Source organism: Periplaneta americana, chromosome 6, assembly GCF_040183065.1.
Source record: "Periplaneta americana isolate PAMFEO1 chromosome 6, P.americana_PAMFEO1_priV1, whole genome shotgun sequence".
NCBI classification, from domain to species: domain Eukaryota; kingdom Metazoa; phylum Arthropoda; class Insecta; order Blattodea; family Blattidae; genus Periplaneta; species Periplaneta americana.
This window is the reverse complement of record NC_091122.1, coordinates 12,280,001-12,298,696: the sequence shown is the minus strand read 5'-3', so window position 1 is coordinate 12,298,696 and position 18,696 is coordinate 12,280,001. Positions and strand designations below refer to the sequence as shown.

The 18,696-nt window shown below is 33.8% G+C and overlaps 1 protein-coding gene across 1 annotated transcript in view; it reads left to right on the top strand.

The window, feature by feature from the left end:
- Positions 1-18,696, top strand: part of LOC138701000 (uncharacterized) — a 228,088-nt gene that overhangs the window by 160,978 nt on the left and 48,414 nt on the right. Inside the window, exon 3 of the mRNA XM_069827478.1 lies at positions 10,510-10,568. Within this exon, the coding sequence (XP_069683579.1) occupies positions 10,510-10,568 (59 nt within the window). The remainder of the gene's footprint in view (positions 1-10,509; positions 10,569-18,696) is intronic.

Sequence of the window (18,696 nt, the reverse complement as noted above, 5' to 3'; positions counted from 1 at the left end):
ACTGAAGGGTCGATCCCTGGAGCCGTAGCGAATTTTTGTCTGTTAATAATAAATAATAATCATAACAGAGAAATCTGTAATATTAAAAAATTAATATCTTATATTTGTAACAACACATCTTTCGCACCAAACTTTTCATTCATGTATGTTAATACAAGTATGATACAGTTGTATGCAAAAAGCTGTAAAACTCCAAGACTGACACTGTCTGAAAGTTATACTTAATCATTTTTCTGGCTGAACTTCCAGCTTGTTGCATGGCAACATGTTAATTAAGTGACTGATTTTTTGTAAATATCTAGTGCTCAAGTTTACAATTTCAAAAATGTATATTTACAGTATATTAATAAGAAAAATGCATCATTGTTCGCAGCATGATTTTCATGATATTCAAATATATCTCTTTTTGCTTTCCAAAAGCATGTCCTTCAGTTAATACAACAATACATAACTTAAATACATATAATTAAATACTTTCTAGTGTCATTGGATATTGACTATGTATGTTGAAATGTTTCTGATATTTTCATATACAATTTGAAATATCTGAGTTGAAAGAAGCTATGTTTCAATGATTTTGAGTGTCATTAATATATTTTGAGATATTATGTACCGGTATGTTACTTAAATCTTAGTCGTTTGGCGTGACATACTACAAAGTCTTCAAAATATTTCCACATGTTGTATCTTAGTGTATGCTAGCTATATGAAATTCCTCCATGCTAATGTAAAAGGTCTAATAAAAATAAAATATACTTTAATGTAATGAACATACCGACATTCAGAAATGTTTCTTCTCACGATGTGACACCTTTCTAATGCTGAAATCAAAGTGTAGCCATCTGTAAATTTCTCCGTGAACTTCATCTTCTACTTTCTGAATTTTCTTTTAAGTGGAGAAGACGGTTAAATTTGATATTTTTTTCCTAATGGATACGCAGTTATTTTATTTATTTTTGTGTGTGGCAATATCACTGAGGCAAAAACTTAAATTCGAGAGCACTTTTGAAAAATACTAGGATACAGAAATTCACAGAAATGTATATATAAATCTCAAACATTTTAAAAGGTAAATTCATAACTTCTATGACTCCTCAAAGCAAGTTCTCCAAAATGTCTAAAGCAAAATTTTTATATTAGCTTTCAAAAAATTTTATATAAATATGGAGGCAATAAATAACAAATTCGTACTACAAAGAAAAATTTTCTAATAGTCCAAAGAATGTGTGTACCAAAATATCATCCATGTAGCGTAAAGAGTTTCGAAGATATATTACTTTCTGTGTGAAATAAAGCAAGAAATGACAATACGGGTAATTCCAATCAAAGTTTAATATCATTTAAAACCCCTGCACACTAGGGCTATAAAAATTGTGGTACAGCAGATGAGAAGGTCATAAATGGGCATAAAATTTTATGTAATGTATATTCCATTATACCGAAGACTATTTTAGAGGATTGTTTGAAAATGCACTGGTTTTCAAATATTTAAACGACCTTTACTCTTAAAATAACAGCGCATACATCCTGTAATTACAAGAGCAATATTAGTTCAAATTGTATTCATTCCACAACTAATTAGTTAAAATTTCATACTATTAAATTTCACTTAGCTAAGAACATTTTATTTCAATAGAAATATATTTTTAACTGAACATAAACTTATATCGGTCCTCTACGTTGCACACCTGGTTGAAACTATGTGTAATTTAAGTTGCCTAGTACTTACAGACTCATTATCTCCAATGAATAATTCAATTCTATACGAGAAACCGACTGTAAGAGATCTATGAAATTTAATTTATCCATGACCATAACGAAAAACATGCCTTTACTAAATACTTTTGCGTTTGTAAAGTAGGCTTTTTTCAACATTACTTTATTTCACTAGTGAGATAAAGACTTTACCTCACAGTTTGAACTTTATCTCACAGTTCATTAGTATTCTCCTAGTACCCGGGCACACACGTATACTTTTCCATTGAACTATTACTCAAGAAGTTAATATATTAGTTACTAGATGTCACTACTTCTACTTCTTTATTACCATTTCTTAAATATACATACACTCAATCTCCTTCTCTTTTCTTTATCTACTACGTCGTAATTTGTGCATTGCATTCATATCTAATACCGGTACGTATTTTTTTTTAAATTTGTAATAATTTACCTTTTGGGAGGCGAAGAGACTTGAACCTACGAAGTTGCATTTGCGTTTATAGGATTTTATAACAACACGCGTTAGTCAACTGAGCTAAACAGACACGATGATTAATTAAGTTTTAATATTCCTCTTAAGTTTACAGAAGTAAAAAGTGAAATTATTTTAATCACAGTAGTCCCGTGAACACTTCTAAATAATCCCTGAAACTTCAAAAAGACGAAAATACACGTTTAAAATGAAAAAAATATATATTAAAATTATATAATTAATTATAATTTGTTATTTATCCAACGCCTTAGATACCAATCTTTACTAATCATGGCCTCCTACATCATGACCTACCAAGTACACGTATTGATTCTAAAATCCATGCCATGGTATGTGATTACATGAGGACTTATTTTCAACATATTTTCTTTTATAAAACATAATTTTTCGTTATGGTCATGGATAAAATTACGGATGGTACTTGAGAGCGTGATCTTTCCACTCGCTCAATAAAGATGCACTTAACTCACAAGTACCATAAATAACTATTTCTGGCACAGTGAAACTTATAGGAGTAAACATTTTTGTACGGATTGTTCTGACATTATCAATCAAATTGTAAACATTACCCAGTTAGAACAAGTATAGCTGATATTGAAGGATATGTTTGTGGATATATACTTACAGTTATATCACTTTGAATGTAATCATTTTATGTATTTCTGTCTCTAGTTCGCTAAGCACAGCTTCTTCTACCTCTACCGCTTCTTCTACTACTACTACTGCTACTACTAGCTCTGCTACTACTACTACTACTAGCACTACCACTAGCACTGCTAGCTCTACTTCTACCACCCCCCTTACAACCAGTTCGTCGGATGGCCCCCAGCTTCGACCAAGGCAAAGCCATAGGTCACGGCTTCTGCAGTTCACTTCCAACCGCGGGTTTGTATGGACTTGGAACCAACTGAAATTGTGGCATTTCGAACAGTAACGACTCGGTTGTGTTCTCATGTGAGGTTATGAGCACATCTCTCAACACTGAAAAATCTTATAAAATTGGATTTCAGTATATATAATCAAATAAAGAATACAGTGACATTCACTCTAAACATTTTATTTCACGAATAGATCTGCTTGTGGCGAGGAAACTGGGGAATTTTAGTTTGAATACTAACACTGATGGGCTATATTTTACTAATAGATCTGCTTGTGGCGATGAAATTAGGTATTTTACTTTGAATAATAACACTGACAGACTATATTTCACGAATAGATCTGCTTGTAGCGAGGAAACTAGCAATTTTAGTTTGAATTCTAACACTGATAGGCTATATTTCACTAATAGATCTGCTTGTGGCGAGGAAACTAGGAATTTTAGTTCGAATACTAACACTGAAAGACTATATTTCACGAATAGATCTGCTTGTGGCGAGGAAACTAGGAATTTTAGTTCGAATACTAACACTGATAGACTATATTTTACGAATAGATCTGCTTGTGGCGAGGAAACTAGCAATTTTAATTTGAGTACTAACACTGATAGGCTATATTCCACGAATAGGTCTGTTTGTGGTGAGGAAACTAGAAATTTTAGTTTGAACACTAACACTGATTGGCTATATTTCACGAATAGGTCTCTTTGTGGCCAGGAATCTAGGAATTTTAGTTTGAGTACTAACACTGATGGACTATATTTCACGAATACATCTGCTTGGAAACTAGGAATTTTAGTTTGAATACTAACACTGATAGACTATATTTCACGAATAGGTCTGTTTGTGGTGAGGAAACTAGAAAGTTTAGTTTGAATACTAACACTGATGGACTACATTTCACGAATAGATCTGCTTGTGGCGAGGAACCTAGGAATTTATTTTTGAATACTAACACTGATGGGCTTCATTTCACGGATAGATCTGCCTGTGGCGAGGAAACTAGGAATTTTATTTAGAATATACTACACGATGGGCCATATTTCACGAATAGATCTGCTTGTGGCGAGGAAACTAGGAATTTTATTTAGAATATACTACACGATGGGCCATATTTCACGAATAGATCTGCCTGTGGCGAGGAAACTAGAAATTTTAGTTTCAATACTAACACTGATGGGCTATATTTCACGAATAAATCTGCCTGTGGCGAGGAAACTAGGAATTTTATTTTCAATACTAACACTGATGGGCTACATTTCACGAATAGATCTGCTTGTGGCGAGGAAACTAGGAATTTTAGTTGGAATACTAACACTGATGGGCTACATTTCAAGAATAGATCTACTTGTGGCGAGAAAACTAGGAATTTTAGTTTGAATACTAACCCTAGTAGGCCATATTTCACTCATTCTCGTTCTGAGTGAAAAGAGCAGTGATAAATTATTCAATTTTTATTACTAGTGAAGTGTAGAAAATAACAGGCGTGCAGTTTTTTGGTTGTATCTACTTTCGTTCCAGATGAAAGAGTGCAGGTATGAGAAGGGAGAGAGAAATATTCTACTTGAAGAGTACGCGGCAAAAACAATCAAAGTCACAATTATCTTAAGGGTGATGTCATCATCTAATTCATTACATTACTATTGAACTTATTGCTGTTCCTAATGAAAAGTAGGAAAGGATTACTATCCATGGCGATAATTCTCCATTGCTAGCTTCGATAAAAAAACACGAAAGTTTTCAGTAATATATGGAATTAGATGATGAAATCACCATTAAGAAAATTGTGACTTTTATTGTTTTTCTCGTGTACTCTTCACTTGGTGTCGACCGGAAGGATCAGAGGCTTTTGGGTTTTTGTACCACGTCATATCTGAATATATAGTAATTGCTTTAGATTTACATATCATCATCCGGGAAGGCAAGTGAAAGGCAACGTGATTGTTTGATCACTTTCAAAGAATTTTGTAAAGTAATTCTTTGCAAGGAATCCAACAGAATAGTTCTCTATTTCTTGTATTTTCTCATGATAAACCCTACAGTATATGTAAGTCCAAACCGTTGGATGTTTTTGTATGTATGAAATGATACAAAATCCCAAAAATCTCACACTACCTTGAATACAATAAAATCTTACATCTTGCCGAGTATAATAAACTTTTCCCACCTTTGTTCACCTGTAGACGAAGACAGTTCAACTCTCTAGACATTGTGATTTTTCTAATCCAGTAGAAGTAACAAACTTCCAAGCTACAACTCTGTCATACATTATTAGCCACAATTTCAAGAATCAGAAATGGAAGTTGAATCGCTAAATTTTAAAAAAAATCGTTAATTAATTTAGTATTGATTTAATTCTAAGTTCTTACTGATGAAAACATCTTTCACCCAGTCACTGTTATATTTTATTTTATATTGCGCATGCGCATTCAATTATGTAGCTTTTTATATGTCCTATAACTCAAAAATCATCACTACAAATTTCAGGTCTTTATAGTTTTCTGTTGTCTGGAATTCAAGTTTATCTTTCCCAAATATTTGTCAAAAGATAGAGAAGAAAGTAAAGAGTACATTCTGTCGGGAATCCAACTCCCATCCTTCTCTTCAACAGTCCATGGCTGTTCTGAGGTTAAAAGAAAAGCTCAATGTTTGCTGTGCACCTAGAATTAAGTGTTCCATTTACCCGTTATGAGATGTTTTTGAGATATTTTTGAGAGTTGCTCCGTACTTCTCATGAGAATGCACTTATTTTTTCGAGTCAGATTTTTACCAAATTATTTTCATTGCCGTAAAATATATTTTCAAGATTTAACCCTTTATAGTAAAAGTTGTTACTATGGTTACTAGCTGTAAAATGTGTACTTAACTATGTTTTCTTGCAGAATATGGATCGAGTGTCGACGTGTTTTCTTGGAGGTAGGGACCATGTGTATAATTCTGAGACTTACTCTTAGGCGGCAGAATAGAGACTTGTATCATTGTCTATTTGTGTTAACACATTGTTATTCAACTATAAAGGGTTAAAGATATATTAAATTTAAGATACATTAAAAAGGAGTGTTGGAGGCTGTTCGACGAATGGTTTTTAATATGGATAACACTTGTGTGGTAGGAAACCCCTATCAGGTGTTATTATGTGCATTCATGGTTTTTCTGGTGTAATATTGATGGAAAGAACCAAATAGATAGCCAAGATCATGAATGACTTAATACATAAAGGAAAGCCAAAGTTTTCGAACAGCCTTCAATCCTATTTTGGTCTCAGTTACTGTTCGAAAACTTTGTGTATATGTGTTTGTAGGTTACTTTAAATGTTGGGTAACAAGGGTTTCTAAAGTGTGTTACATGAGGATTTGTACAATACGATCTTGCCATTATAAGTATTCATAACCATCATCATCGACATCACTATAACATTCCATGTACGATGTGTTTTGTCTCCTATTATGGGAATACAAGGAGATTCAGGGGAAGATAATGGAAACAAGGGGATACAGTGAAAAAATCGTAATACAAGGATAACAAAGGTAAAACAAGGACAACAAAGTTAACACAAGAAGAATAAGGGCTGTGCAAGGAGAACAAGAGAAAAAGAATAGTCTAAGGAGAACAAGGAGAGTAAAATGAGAACAAGTGGAAGACAAGGAGAACCAGAGGAATACCAGGAGAACAAGGGGGATAGAAGAATAAGGGGTTAACAAGCAGAAAAGAGAAAGGACAAAGAGAACTGGGGAAATACCAAGAGAACAAGTAGGATACAGGGATAACGAGGCGAAAACAAGGAGAACAAGGGTAATACAAGGAGAACAAGGTGAATACAAGGAGAAGAGATGACAACAAGCAGAATAATAGGAACACAATGAGAGCAAGGAGAATACAAGGAGAACAGGAGTAATAGAAGCATAGCAAACAGAAAAAAGGAAAGTCAAGACCAAGAGAACAAGTAGGATACAGGGAGAACAAGGGTAATACAAGGAGAACAATGGTAATATAGGAGAACAAGGGTAATACAAGGAGAACAAGGGTAATACAAGTAGAACAAGGGTAATACAAGGATAACAAACAGAAAAAAGGAAAGTCAAGACCAAGAGAACAAGTAGGATACAGGGAGAACAAGGGTAATACAAGGAGAAGAAGGGTAATACAAGGATAATAAAACAGAAAAAAGGAAAGTCAAGACCAAGAGAAAAAGTAGGATACAGGGAGAACAAGGGTAATACAGGAGAACAAGGGTAATACAAGGATAACAAACAGAAAAAAGGAAAGTCAAGACCAAGAGAACAAGTGGGATACAGGGATAACAAGGGTAATATAAGGAGAACAAGGGTAATACAAGGAGAACAAAGGTAATACAAGGAGAACAAGGGTAATGCAAGGAGAATCAGAGTAATACGAGGAGAACAAGGGTAATACAAGGATAACGTGGAAAACACAAGGAGAACAAGGGTAATACAAGGAGAACAAGGGTAATACAAGGATAATCAGAGTAATACGAGGAGAACAAGGGTAATACAAGGAGAAAGTGGAAAACACAAGGAGAACAAGGGTAATACAAGGAGAAACGTGGAAAACACAAGGATAACAAGGGTAATACAAGGAGAACAAGGGGAACACAAGGAGAACAAGGGTAAAACAAGGAGAACGTGGAAAACACAAGGAGAACAAGAGTAATACAAGGAGAACGTGGAAAACACAAGGAGAACAACTATTTTCTGTTCTCAAACTTTTCTTCCTCGATTCTGTAATATCAAATTTATCACACTTGTATCGTTATTACTATTCCAATACATTAATAACTGAAGAAAACATAATAAATTAGCTTATATTTTTATGTCTCATTCGTGAATCCTTTCCTAAGAGATTGTCAAAATTCAATTTATACAAACTTTAGTAAAACATTTTTTCACTTGAATTTGTTTTCTGCGAAACAAAACTCGTTTAGTGGAAATGTTGGTTAAATCCTATAAAAGTCCTAATCCTTGTCCGGTCTATTCCATTTTATTGTGAAGTACAAAACAAGTTAAGTCTTAAATGAATCTCGGTTCGATGGCAATATCGCCCGTGGCTTGGAATACACCTCACGTGCCCGGCCGGGCGATATCTTCCAATATACGTACAAGTACTGGACGCTCTGTTTTCATTTGCTCCTTGGGGCCTCATTTATCCTGTACGCAGCATTGAAATAACACAAGCAGTTGTATATCCCCACATCATTAAGGTTATCGAATAATCTCCATTGTCGCCAGAAACACCTCCCCTTAAATCATACAGGGTGTTGTAAAAGGAGTCCTACGGCAAGGTCATATACTGACAAATAAAACATAGGTAATGCTCTAAAGGACGAGAAACTCTTTATAACACATTATAAAAAAAAACAAATTGTTTGGTCACTTTATGTAACAATGAAAATAATTTACTAACGTCATAGAGAGTGATACAAAAAGAAGTCGTTCGACAAGGTCATATAGTGTCAAATAAAACATAATTATGTAATGCTATAAAGGACGAGAAAGTCTTTATAACACGTTATATAAAAACAAAAACAAAATATTTTGTCACTTTATGTAACAATGAAAATAATTTAATAACGTTATACAGGATGATACAAAAAGAACTCCTTCGGGAAGGTTATATAGTGACAAATAAAACGAATGTAATTCTATAAAGGACGACAAACTCTTTACAACACGTTATAAAAAACAAAAACAAATGATTTGGTCAAGTTATGTAACAATAAAAATAATTTAGTAACGTTATACAGGGTGGTTCACGAGGATTTACCGTCCCTTACGGAGCTTATTTTCGAAGAAATTCTGAGCAAAATATTTCATATAAACATTTGTCCTAATCTCGATGTTTTCAAAGTTACACTAATTTGAAATTGTTAGTAAAATACCTTGTTTCTTTAGTTTTAAAGGTAAAAGAATATTACAAATAGAGAATGAAATATTGAGAAGTATCATTTCTTTAATTTTTTATTCTTCTGAAGCTAAAAAGTGTTGTCAGTTGCTTTGTACAGATTTTGTTTTTCAATTTTTAAGTAAAAATTACATCATTCTTACGCACTTATCACAACAATTGTTACAAATCATACGACTTTAGGAACTTGATTCTTTACAGTTTAATTATGCATCCTAATGTACAGTCTTGAAGAGTTTACAAGATTGGCGTGATTTCTAACAATTGTTGTGATAAGTGCGTAAGAAAATGTAATCCTGTAGTTAAAAATCGAAAAAAAAAAAAATACACGAAGCAACTATAAAATTCACAACACATTTTTAGTTTCAGAATACTAGCTAATTAAAAAATGATACTCCTGACTAGTTCAGTCTTTATCTGTAATATTCTATTACTCTTAAAACTCAAGAATAATGGTATTTACAAACTATTTCAAATTAGTGTAGCTCTGAAAATAATGAGATTAGGATAAATGTTTATATGACATTTCTTGCTCAGAATGTCTTTGGAACCCACACCTGTGGAGTAACGGTCAGCGCGTCTGGCCGCGAAACCAGGTGGCCCGGGTTCGAATCCCGGTCGGGGCAAGTTACCTGGTTAAGGTTTTTCCGGTGTTTTCTCTCAACCCAATACGAGCAATGCTGGGTAACTTTCGGTGCTGGACCCCGGACTCATTTCACCGGCATTATCACCTTCATTTCACTCAGACGCTAAATGACCTAGATGTTGATAAAGCGTCGTAAAATAACCCAATAAAATGTATTTGGAAATGAGCTACGTAAGGGACGGTAAATTCTCGTGAATCACCCTGTATAATGATGAGAAACACTTTCGTAACACAGTGTGATGCGAAGGGAAATCAAGGAAGTGTGAGTAAGAGACTTGAATGAGTGAAGGCACGAGAGAGTGAATTAATTTTATTAATCCAAAGAGTTAAATAATGGAAGAAAAATTTATTTGTGAAAGAATAAGATATAACCAAAAGAAGGAAATGAATAATTTATCGTGTAGAAAGAGTGATAAAATTGATGGGTGAATGAAGAAATGGGTAGGTTTATCAACAATTCGGTGAGATAACAAAGAAGATAGAAATTTCTTAAACAGAGAAGAAAAGGAAATAGACTAGAATTATTGTAGAAATGAAAGAATGGCGGGTCTTTTTTAATTAACTAATTAAACGTGTTCACAATTTTCTTAAGTTACCTTCATACGAATGCATTCAGTTCAAAGTATTAATACCATTGATGTCGATGGAACTTCATTTATGTGTGAATAAGCAAGCAAATTGAATTAGATCATAATCTGTTTCGTGTGTACAAACACTGTCTTTCGACTGTTCAGTGCAGTAGTGTACTATGTCCTCAACATCTAGGACTCCAGGAAGCAGCTACAAGCAGATCCATTTCTTCGTTGTCCTCATTCACATCCAGTTTGCGTAATCGTGGGTTTGCTTGGTGGTTGCAGGTACGTCTTCACCATCGTGAGCTACCTCATCGGAGTGTTCATTTTCGCCACCATCGTAGGTAAGTCTGCACCCCATCCTTCAATTTGCAGCATGTACAGTGTGTTCTAAATTTTATGATGAAATTTTAATAGGCTTCATCAGTAGCGCATGAGATTTTTTCCATGTCCAGGTTACTTTTACTAAGTACACGGTACATCTCAGAACATGGTATAGTGAATATACAGAAAAATAATTAACTTCTTGTCTAACAAAAGACTTCGTGATTTGGATGAAGTAAAATATACAAAACTAGTGGCTTGTACAGCAAATGCTGCAAACTAAGTTCATTAGACGTTCAAATAAAAATTTTTCAGATTTATTTTCAATGAGGAATATTTATTTATTTATTTATTTATTTATTTATTTATTTTTCTTTCTTTCTTTCTTTCTTACTTTGTTTGTTTGTTTATTTATTTATTTATTTATTTATTTATTTATTTATTTGTTTATTTATTTATTTATTCATTTATTTATTTTTCTTTCTTTCTTACTTTGTTTGTTTGTTTATTTATTTATTTATTTATTTACTTACTTACTTATTTATTTATTTATTCTGGTGTAGTTAAGGCCATCAGGCCTTCTCTTCCACACCACCAGAAATACAAATACAATAACAGAAATAAAAAGGAAAAAAAAACACTATAAACAAAGTAAAGCCACACAAAAATATACACAGGTTGCAGTCACACAAACTTTAAATGAGTGATTAAGTATAATTAATTGTATCCTAACTAATTAACTAACATAAGCAAGAAACTTGCGATTTTAATCTAGAGTAAAAAAACACAAATCAATACTTCTAGCAATACCTAAAAAGGATTAAACAAGACAAAATTTTCCAAATTAATTTTGAATTGTGATAAAGTCCGGCAGTCCCTGACGTCATTAGGTAACGAATTCCAGAGGCGAGGTATTTCTACATTATAGGAAGATGAGTATAAAGACGTTCTATGATGAGGGATAGAAAGAAGTGCTTGATGTCGGTTTCGAAGAGTTGTAAGAAATTGAAAGCGCGATTTTGAGGTTAAAAGCGGAAACGCAAGTAACAATGTCAGGACGATCAGTGGATTTTTCGTGTGGGAATAAAGCAGTAGTAGCTATTTCAGGTCATTGTGAATTGTAGGTGAAAGTTAAGAAAATGTCAGATTTGCGATGCTTTCGAACAATAGACATAGCATCTTGGTATAGCTGCTGCATGTTTTGTGAATTACCTTGAAATGTAGAGGGTAGAATCATTTTATACTGCTAAGAGATGTTGTTGAAGTGATCGGGAGACTCCAAAATCTTGTAGGCCTCTTATTTTATCAGTAAGTAATACATTTTGGTCTTTCCTTAGGAACTGTAATATTTTCTCTAAAGGCCATCCTTTCAGTTATTTTCCCTGCAATAGAGTCAGCGCTCATTTCTGACCAACCAGTATAGGAGAACTTCGAAGAAGATGAATAAGAAAAAGAGTAAATGTAATTATATGAGGGTAATCTAGAATGTTCCATCAGAGCTTTCAAACCGCACTTCTTTAGCTCTGAGATTAGGTGTATTGCAAGGGATTATTCGATAAATTTGATCAGAACTTCAAAACATACAGCCCTTAACCATGAACCTTAATATATGTACTTTCACCAGATTACTGAAGATTTGGTCGGAAAAATTGTTAAAACATATTTTAATCATGAACTTTGATGTGGTCGTGCAAGGTAATTCAAAACTCTTGTCAGAACATCAAAACTAAATTATTTTAATCAGCATCTTTGATATGGGCCTGCTTTGGTCAAAACTTCAGAAAAGTTATTTTTTTTAATCATGAACTTTCATGCAGTTACACCGAGTAACTGGAGAGTTTGGTTAAAACTTTAAAATATATATTATTTAATCATATTTGATGCAATATTGTGAGTTGCGTAGACTTCTATAAACATCTATTATTATTATTATTATTATTATTATTATTATTATTATTATTATTATTATTATTATTTACGAGAATATTGTACAAAATGGAACTACACAAATTGGAAATTTATCCATTCAAGAGGTGGAGAAGTTCAAATATCTTGGAGCAACAGTAACAAATATAAATGACACTCGGGAGGAAATTAAACACAGAATAAATATGGGAAATGCCTGTTATTATTCGGTTGAGAAGCTCTTATCATCCAGTCTGCTGTCAAAAATCTGAAAGTTAGAATTTATAAAACAGTTATATTACCGGTTGCTCTTTATGGTTATGAAACTTGGACTCTCACTTTGAGAGAGGAACATAGTTTAAGGGTATTTGAGAATAAGGTACTTAGGAAAATATTTGGGGCTAAGAGAGATGAAGTTACAGGAGAATGGAGAAAGTTACACAACGCAGAACTGCACGCATTGTATTCTTCACCTGACATAATTAGGAACATTAAATCCAGATGTTCGAGATGGGCAGGGCATGTAGCACGTATGGGCGAATCCAGAAATGCATATAGAGTGTTAGTTGAAAGGCCGGAGGGAAAAAGACCTTTAGGGAGGCCGAGACGTAGATGGGAAAATAATATTAAAATGGATTTGAGGGAGGTGGGATATGATCATAGAGAATGGATTAATCTTGCTCAGGATAGGGACCAATGGCGGGCTTATGTGAGAGTGGCAATGAACCTCCGGGTTCCTTAAAAGCCAGTAAGTAAGTAAGTAAGTAAGTAAGTAATTATTATTATTATTATTATTATTATTATTATTATCATCATCATCATCATCATCATCATCATCATCATCATCATCATTATTATTATTATTATTATTATTATTATTATTATTATTATTATTATTATTATTATTATACAACTTAGATATTTGAAACCGCTACTGATAAAAGATGATCTAGCTTCAATACAAGTTAGCTGTTCAGAATCTCGCTTTAGAGTATATAGTTAGTCTTCATCGGAAATTAGCTATATATTTCTATCGAGATGTATTCGAGAGGGAGGCTTTTAAACTAGTTGTCGGAAGGAAGACTAAGGGACAATGTGTGTAGCCGTGAGAGGAGATGGTCTTCTCTACACAGAAATTAAATTTAAAGCAAGCATAGCCACTCTATTTTCTGGGCAGTTAAACCACTTCTCCACTCAAAATAACATTAGACACTCAAGAAGACGACAAAAGAAACAAAAAGCATATGAAGAAAAGTTATTGGTTTCACAAAGTGTAGTTGCACTCAATACACCAACGTTTCGAAATTAGGCTACTTGCAGAGTTTCCATCATGAGGACAGTACAGTACCAGAAATGGCTGTTTCTATGGCTTAAGCCTAGAGCGTTGGTCTTCCTAGTAGCCCAAGTTCGATCTCCGACCGAATCGTCATGGAATTTGTGGTGAAATGAACAGATCTTGCATAGGTCTTTTCTCAGAGTACTTCTGTTTCCACTTTCCATTTGTCAACTCTCATTACCTTCCCCTCACTTCATCTCATATATACAGGGTGATTCAGGAGGAAAGGTAAAAAATTTAGGATGTGAATTCTGAAGACATTCTGAATGAAAAAGTTCATATGAATATAGGTCCGTTTTCGAACGGTTACGGAGATATGGCTCTTTGATTTCACAAAAACTTCTGAGATTCCATTGTACTAACTCGCATTTAGAGACAGATAACGGACAAATTTAAAGTTTATATTCACATATGCATACATATCTAATATTCTAGACGTCGGGGTTGATGTTTTCGCACATTTTCAAAGGTACCTCCTTCTGCTTCAATGCACTGTTTCGCTCGGGCGTGAATCGCGCTCATCGCTCGGGAGAGTTGCACGTGGCTGTCTTTATGCCGCATCCAAAATAGGTCGATTAGCTCCTCTCTCGTTTCCACCTTCCTTTGGTATACCAAGTCTTTCATCCAACCCCATAGACAGTAAGTACTCTTCGATATGGTACCCTTCTGTTCGGAAAGCGTCGTTCATATTCGGCGACGGCACGCAAGGAACTTCCATCGCATAAACCATAATAATACACAATATCGGCCTATTCTGCAGTCGAAAATTTATAAGGCATCTTGAAAAACACAACTTAACACTTCCGATAACTGTACCTGTATAACTACTGTACTGTAGCTAGCTGACTGAACTGCTGTAAACCGATAAGTGATAGCGTATTTGTTGTGACATTTGTAATGCTCCACCACCCGGTTTGTTTCTCTTATCTTATCTACATCGCTCACAATGCAGATTCCAATGTTATGTCATTCATCGATGACCTTGTCTCACGTCAGCAGCATATGGTAACGTCTGATTCACATTGGGGCGAGACGTTTTACCAAAAAAGTGCACCTAGCTCCGCCATCGTTCGAAAACGGACCTATGTTGATATGAACTTTTTCACTCAAAATGGCCTAAGATATCGTATCCTAAATTTTTTTACCTTTCCTCATGAATCCTCACCATACAGGGTGAACCTAAGTAATGTCATTAACTTCAGAGGGTTATTCTTTGAGATATTTCAAACAAAGTTTAATACAATTTTGCTCGTTTTTGCTTTCTTTTCGGGGTAAAAATCGTTTTATATAAAACATTTCACAGCGTGATTTGGGAAAGCCATTGATTTAATTTCCAATATGCTCGGTCAGTTTAAGGGAGCAGTGTATTATGATAATAAATGATTGAAAGAATTTTAGTTTTGTCCTTTAAATGTGCAGAAATTTGATCCGAACAAACATAACATTGTAAAATCAATTTACAGAACGAAATGTATCCAAAAGTGACGCATAATCGCAATTATCTCCTGTCTGATTTATCCACTACAAATTCTCCAACAACAAGGCCGGTTATCGAACCAGAACCTCCTGGATCGAAATCAAACAACATGCAGTATATATCCTCCTTTCCTTTTTTTTAACATCTGGATCCATTTAAATCTGTCTTCAATCTACTCGTAAATATATTTTTTTTATTTAAAAATTATCTTAAAATCATGTTATCGATGTTTTAAAATTTCTGAAGTTGAATTTTTCAGATTAAAAATAATAAGTAGGCTAATTTAAATATATATATATATATATATATATATATATATATATATATATATATATATATATATACTAATATAAATCTGTAGCCAAAATTTTTCTGGTAATTTTCGATTTTCCAAAAATTATTGGTGTTAACATGTATAATTAAACATCCTGAAACCGAAAATCGCTTTTTTGAAATTTTTGTTTGTACGTCTGTCTGTCTGTCTGTCTATCTGTCTCTCTGTCTGGATGTTTGTTACCTTTTCACGCAATAATGGCTGAACCGATTTATATGAAAATTGGAATATAAATTAAGTTCGTTGTAACTTAGATTTTAGGCTATATAGCATTCAAAATACTTCATTTAAAAGGGAGTTTATAAGGGGGCTTGAATTAAATAAATCGAAATATCTCCCTTATTATTAATTTTTGTGAAAAATGTTGCATAACAAAAGTTTCTTTAAAAATGATTTCCGATAAGTTTCATTCCAAGTAAAATTTTGATGGGGCCAAATTGCACCAAAAACGGATGTTCTCTGAACAAAATGATCATATTTTAATTATTTGCATGTAATAACAATTAAGAAAAATTTTAAAGGAATTATCATTGCACTAAATGAGTGTCTCTGGACCAAAATGATTGCATTTTAATTATTTAAATACAATTTAAATTAAGTGACATATTAAACGATTTATCCTTCTATCAAACACGAATGTTTTTCTTTTGGTTGGTTATTTAACGATGCTGTATCAACTACTAGGTTATTTAGCGTCGATGAGATTGGTGACAGCGAGATGATATTTGGCGAGATGAGGCCGAGGATTCGCCATAGATTACCTTGTATTCATATTACGGTTGGGTAAAACCTCGGAAAAAAACCCAACCAGGTAATCACCCCAAGCGGGGATCGAACCCGCGCCCGAACGCAACTTCAGACCGGCAGGCAAGCGCCTTAACCGACTGAGCCACGCCGGTGGCTAACACGAATGTTCCCTGGATCAAATGTCCTATATTAATTATGTAATTACTTTATATTTATTTCAAACAGGTGCAGCGGAGCGCACGGGTATAGCTAGTTATTCAATAAAGTAATCGTTTAATTCATATACATTTCAAATTACCTTTAATTTCGTTGCATCATACCAAAAATACTTCTCTAGCATCTAACTTATCACGAATGATAGTCATTCCATTCTACTGCGCAGATCGCACACCTATTTAGATTGGTTACAGTGTACATCGATTTCCTTTCTCAAATAAAGACAATAGCTATGAAATATTGTTACGCAACATCGTTTGCGTGATGTTATGATGGGTCGGTGGTTTCCCGGGAGACTGCTTCCATCTTGAAACATCGATCTCGTTGTACGCTGCCTGCTAGTGTATTTTGCTATTTGGTTATTCGCAAGCGTTTCTCTCTCCTTCATTTGTTTACAGAGAAAATATTTAGATTGCCGGCGTCCATGTGGATAGCATTCCAAATTTTTTACTATGATCCCTCCACATTTTCGTAACAGACCGTGGATATCTATTACTTCAATTGTTTCTTCACATAATGATAGAAGGAAATGGGAAACGTATCTATGGCAACAGATTTGGATAAACAAATGCCACGCTCTATTCACTGAAATAACAGTGTCAGAAGGGATGCTCTTGGCACATAAACGAATATTTCTGTGGCCGGGAGGTAAAACGTCTTAAGTCAATTTTTTTGTAAAAATGAGATTTTTAGATATTCTGAAAGCGGAAACAATTCCCTATAATCTGGTAAAACGGTTAAAGTCAAATAAGACTCCTGACTGGATTTATAGAGCGTTACCAAATGTCCTAAGTACTTTTTGAATCGAGCACACACAGAATTAAGGACTTAGGAATATTTAATACTTTATTCCTTACAAACCATCCCATGTTTAATTTCCATGCTTCCCTATCAAAAAGGTCTAACTTGTATTTTAGCCATTTTATCACATACTGATGCCCTTTCCTTTTAAAACTTTAAGCACCAGGGTAAACAGTCCTATAATTGTTTAAGACCCATTTTGCATTCCTAATAATTTACATTTCTTATTTATTTTGACATGAAAATGGTCTTATGTTTACATAGTCCCTTCTACTCAGTTTGGGTTCTAGTTTTAAAAGGGCTTAAGTGCGGCTATTTTTGGAAATAATCAAGAAAATTGTTAAATGAGCAACATTACCTATTTTAGAAGAAATATAAACAAATAATATCCAGGGAAAACATCTTAATTAAAAAAATTCTATAATTGAAATCAATTTCAATCTTTCTACTCCTCTCCTGAAAAGTATAAAATGTTTACTTAAGACCTTTTTCCTCCCGGCCACAAATTTTAATCTTACTTTTCACTGTAGGTTACAATTATTTATTTTTAACTACGTGAAGAGCTATTATTATTATTATTATTATTATTATTATTATTATTATTATTATTATTATCATTATGGAGTTGACGACGACGTTGAACATAGGCTGGACAGGGTCTTGAAAAAGTGAATAAGGAATTTTAAAAACAATCTTACACAAATAAGCAAAGAATTGTTTTTTTTTTCCAATATTTTTTATATTCCGAAACAAATATAACTCAATCCAGAAACCAAGACACCATTGAAATCCAGAACAGTCCTAGGAACCCTGCCGTGAATTGTGTAGTATAACCTGTGAACACACAAAAATTTCGGAATATGTGTGATAACTGATAAGTACTTTCTTGTGTTAAATTTTAACGTACCTTGTTAACATGTTTCGACCTATTTTGGGTCATCTTCGGAACTGGTCCTTGTTGGTCTTGGCGCCTCTTGTTTCCTGTGTGGGTGCGTTCGTAGTGTAGAGTCAAAGAGTGTATGTGTTTTGAAATTGAGTTGTGTGTTGAGAATATCGTTGGGGTGTGTTTTCGTGTGTCTGTATATTTCATATTCTTCTAGTGTGTTGAGTTTCTGGCTTTTTGGTTGGATGTGCAGTATTTCCATGTCTGTGTTGATGTCTCTGTAGGTGTGGTTGGCATTTGTGATGTGTTCTGCATATGTGGAGGTGTTTTGTAATTTTGTTATGGCTGTGATGTGTTCTTTATAACATGTTTGAAATCATCTGCCTGTCTGTCCTATGTAGAAGTTGTTGCAAGTGTTACATTTGAGTTTGTGTATGGTTGTATTTGTT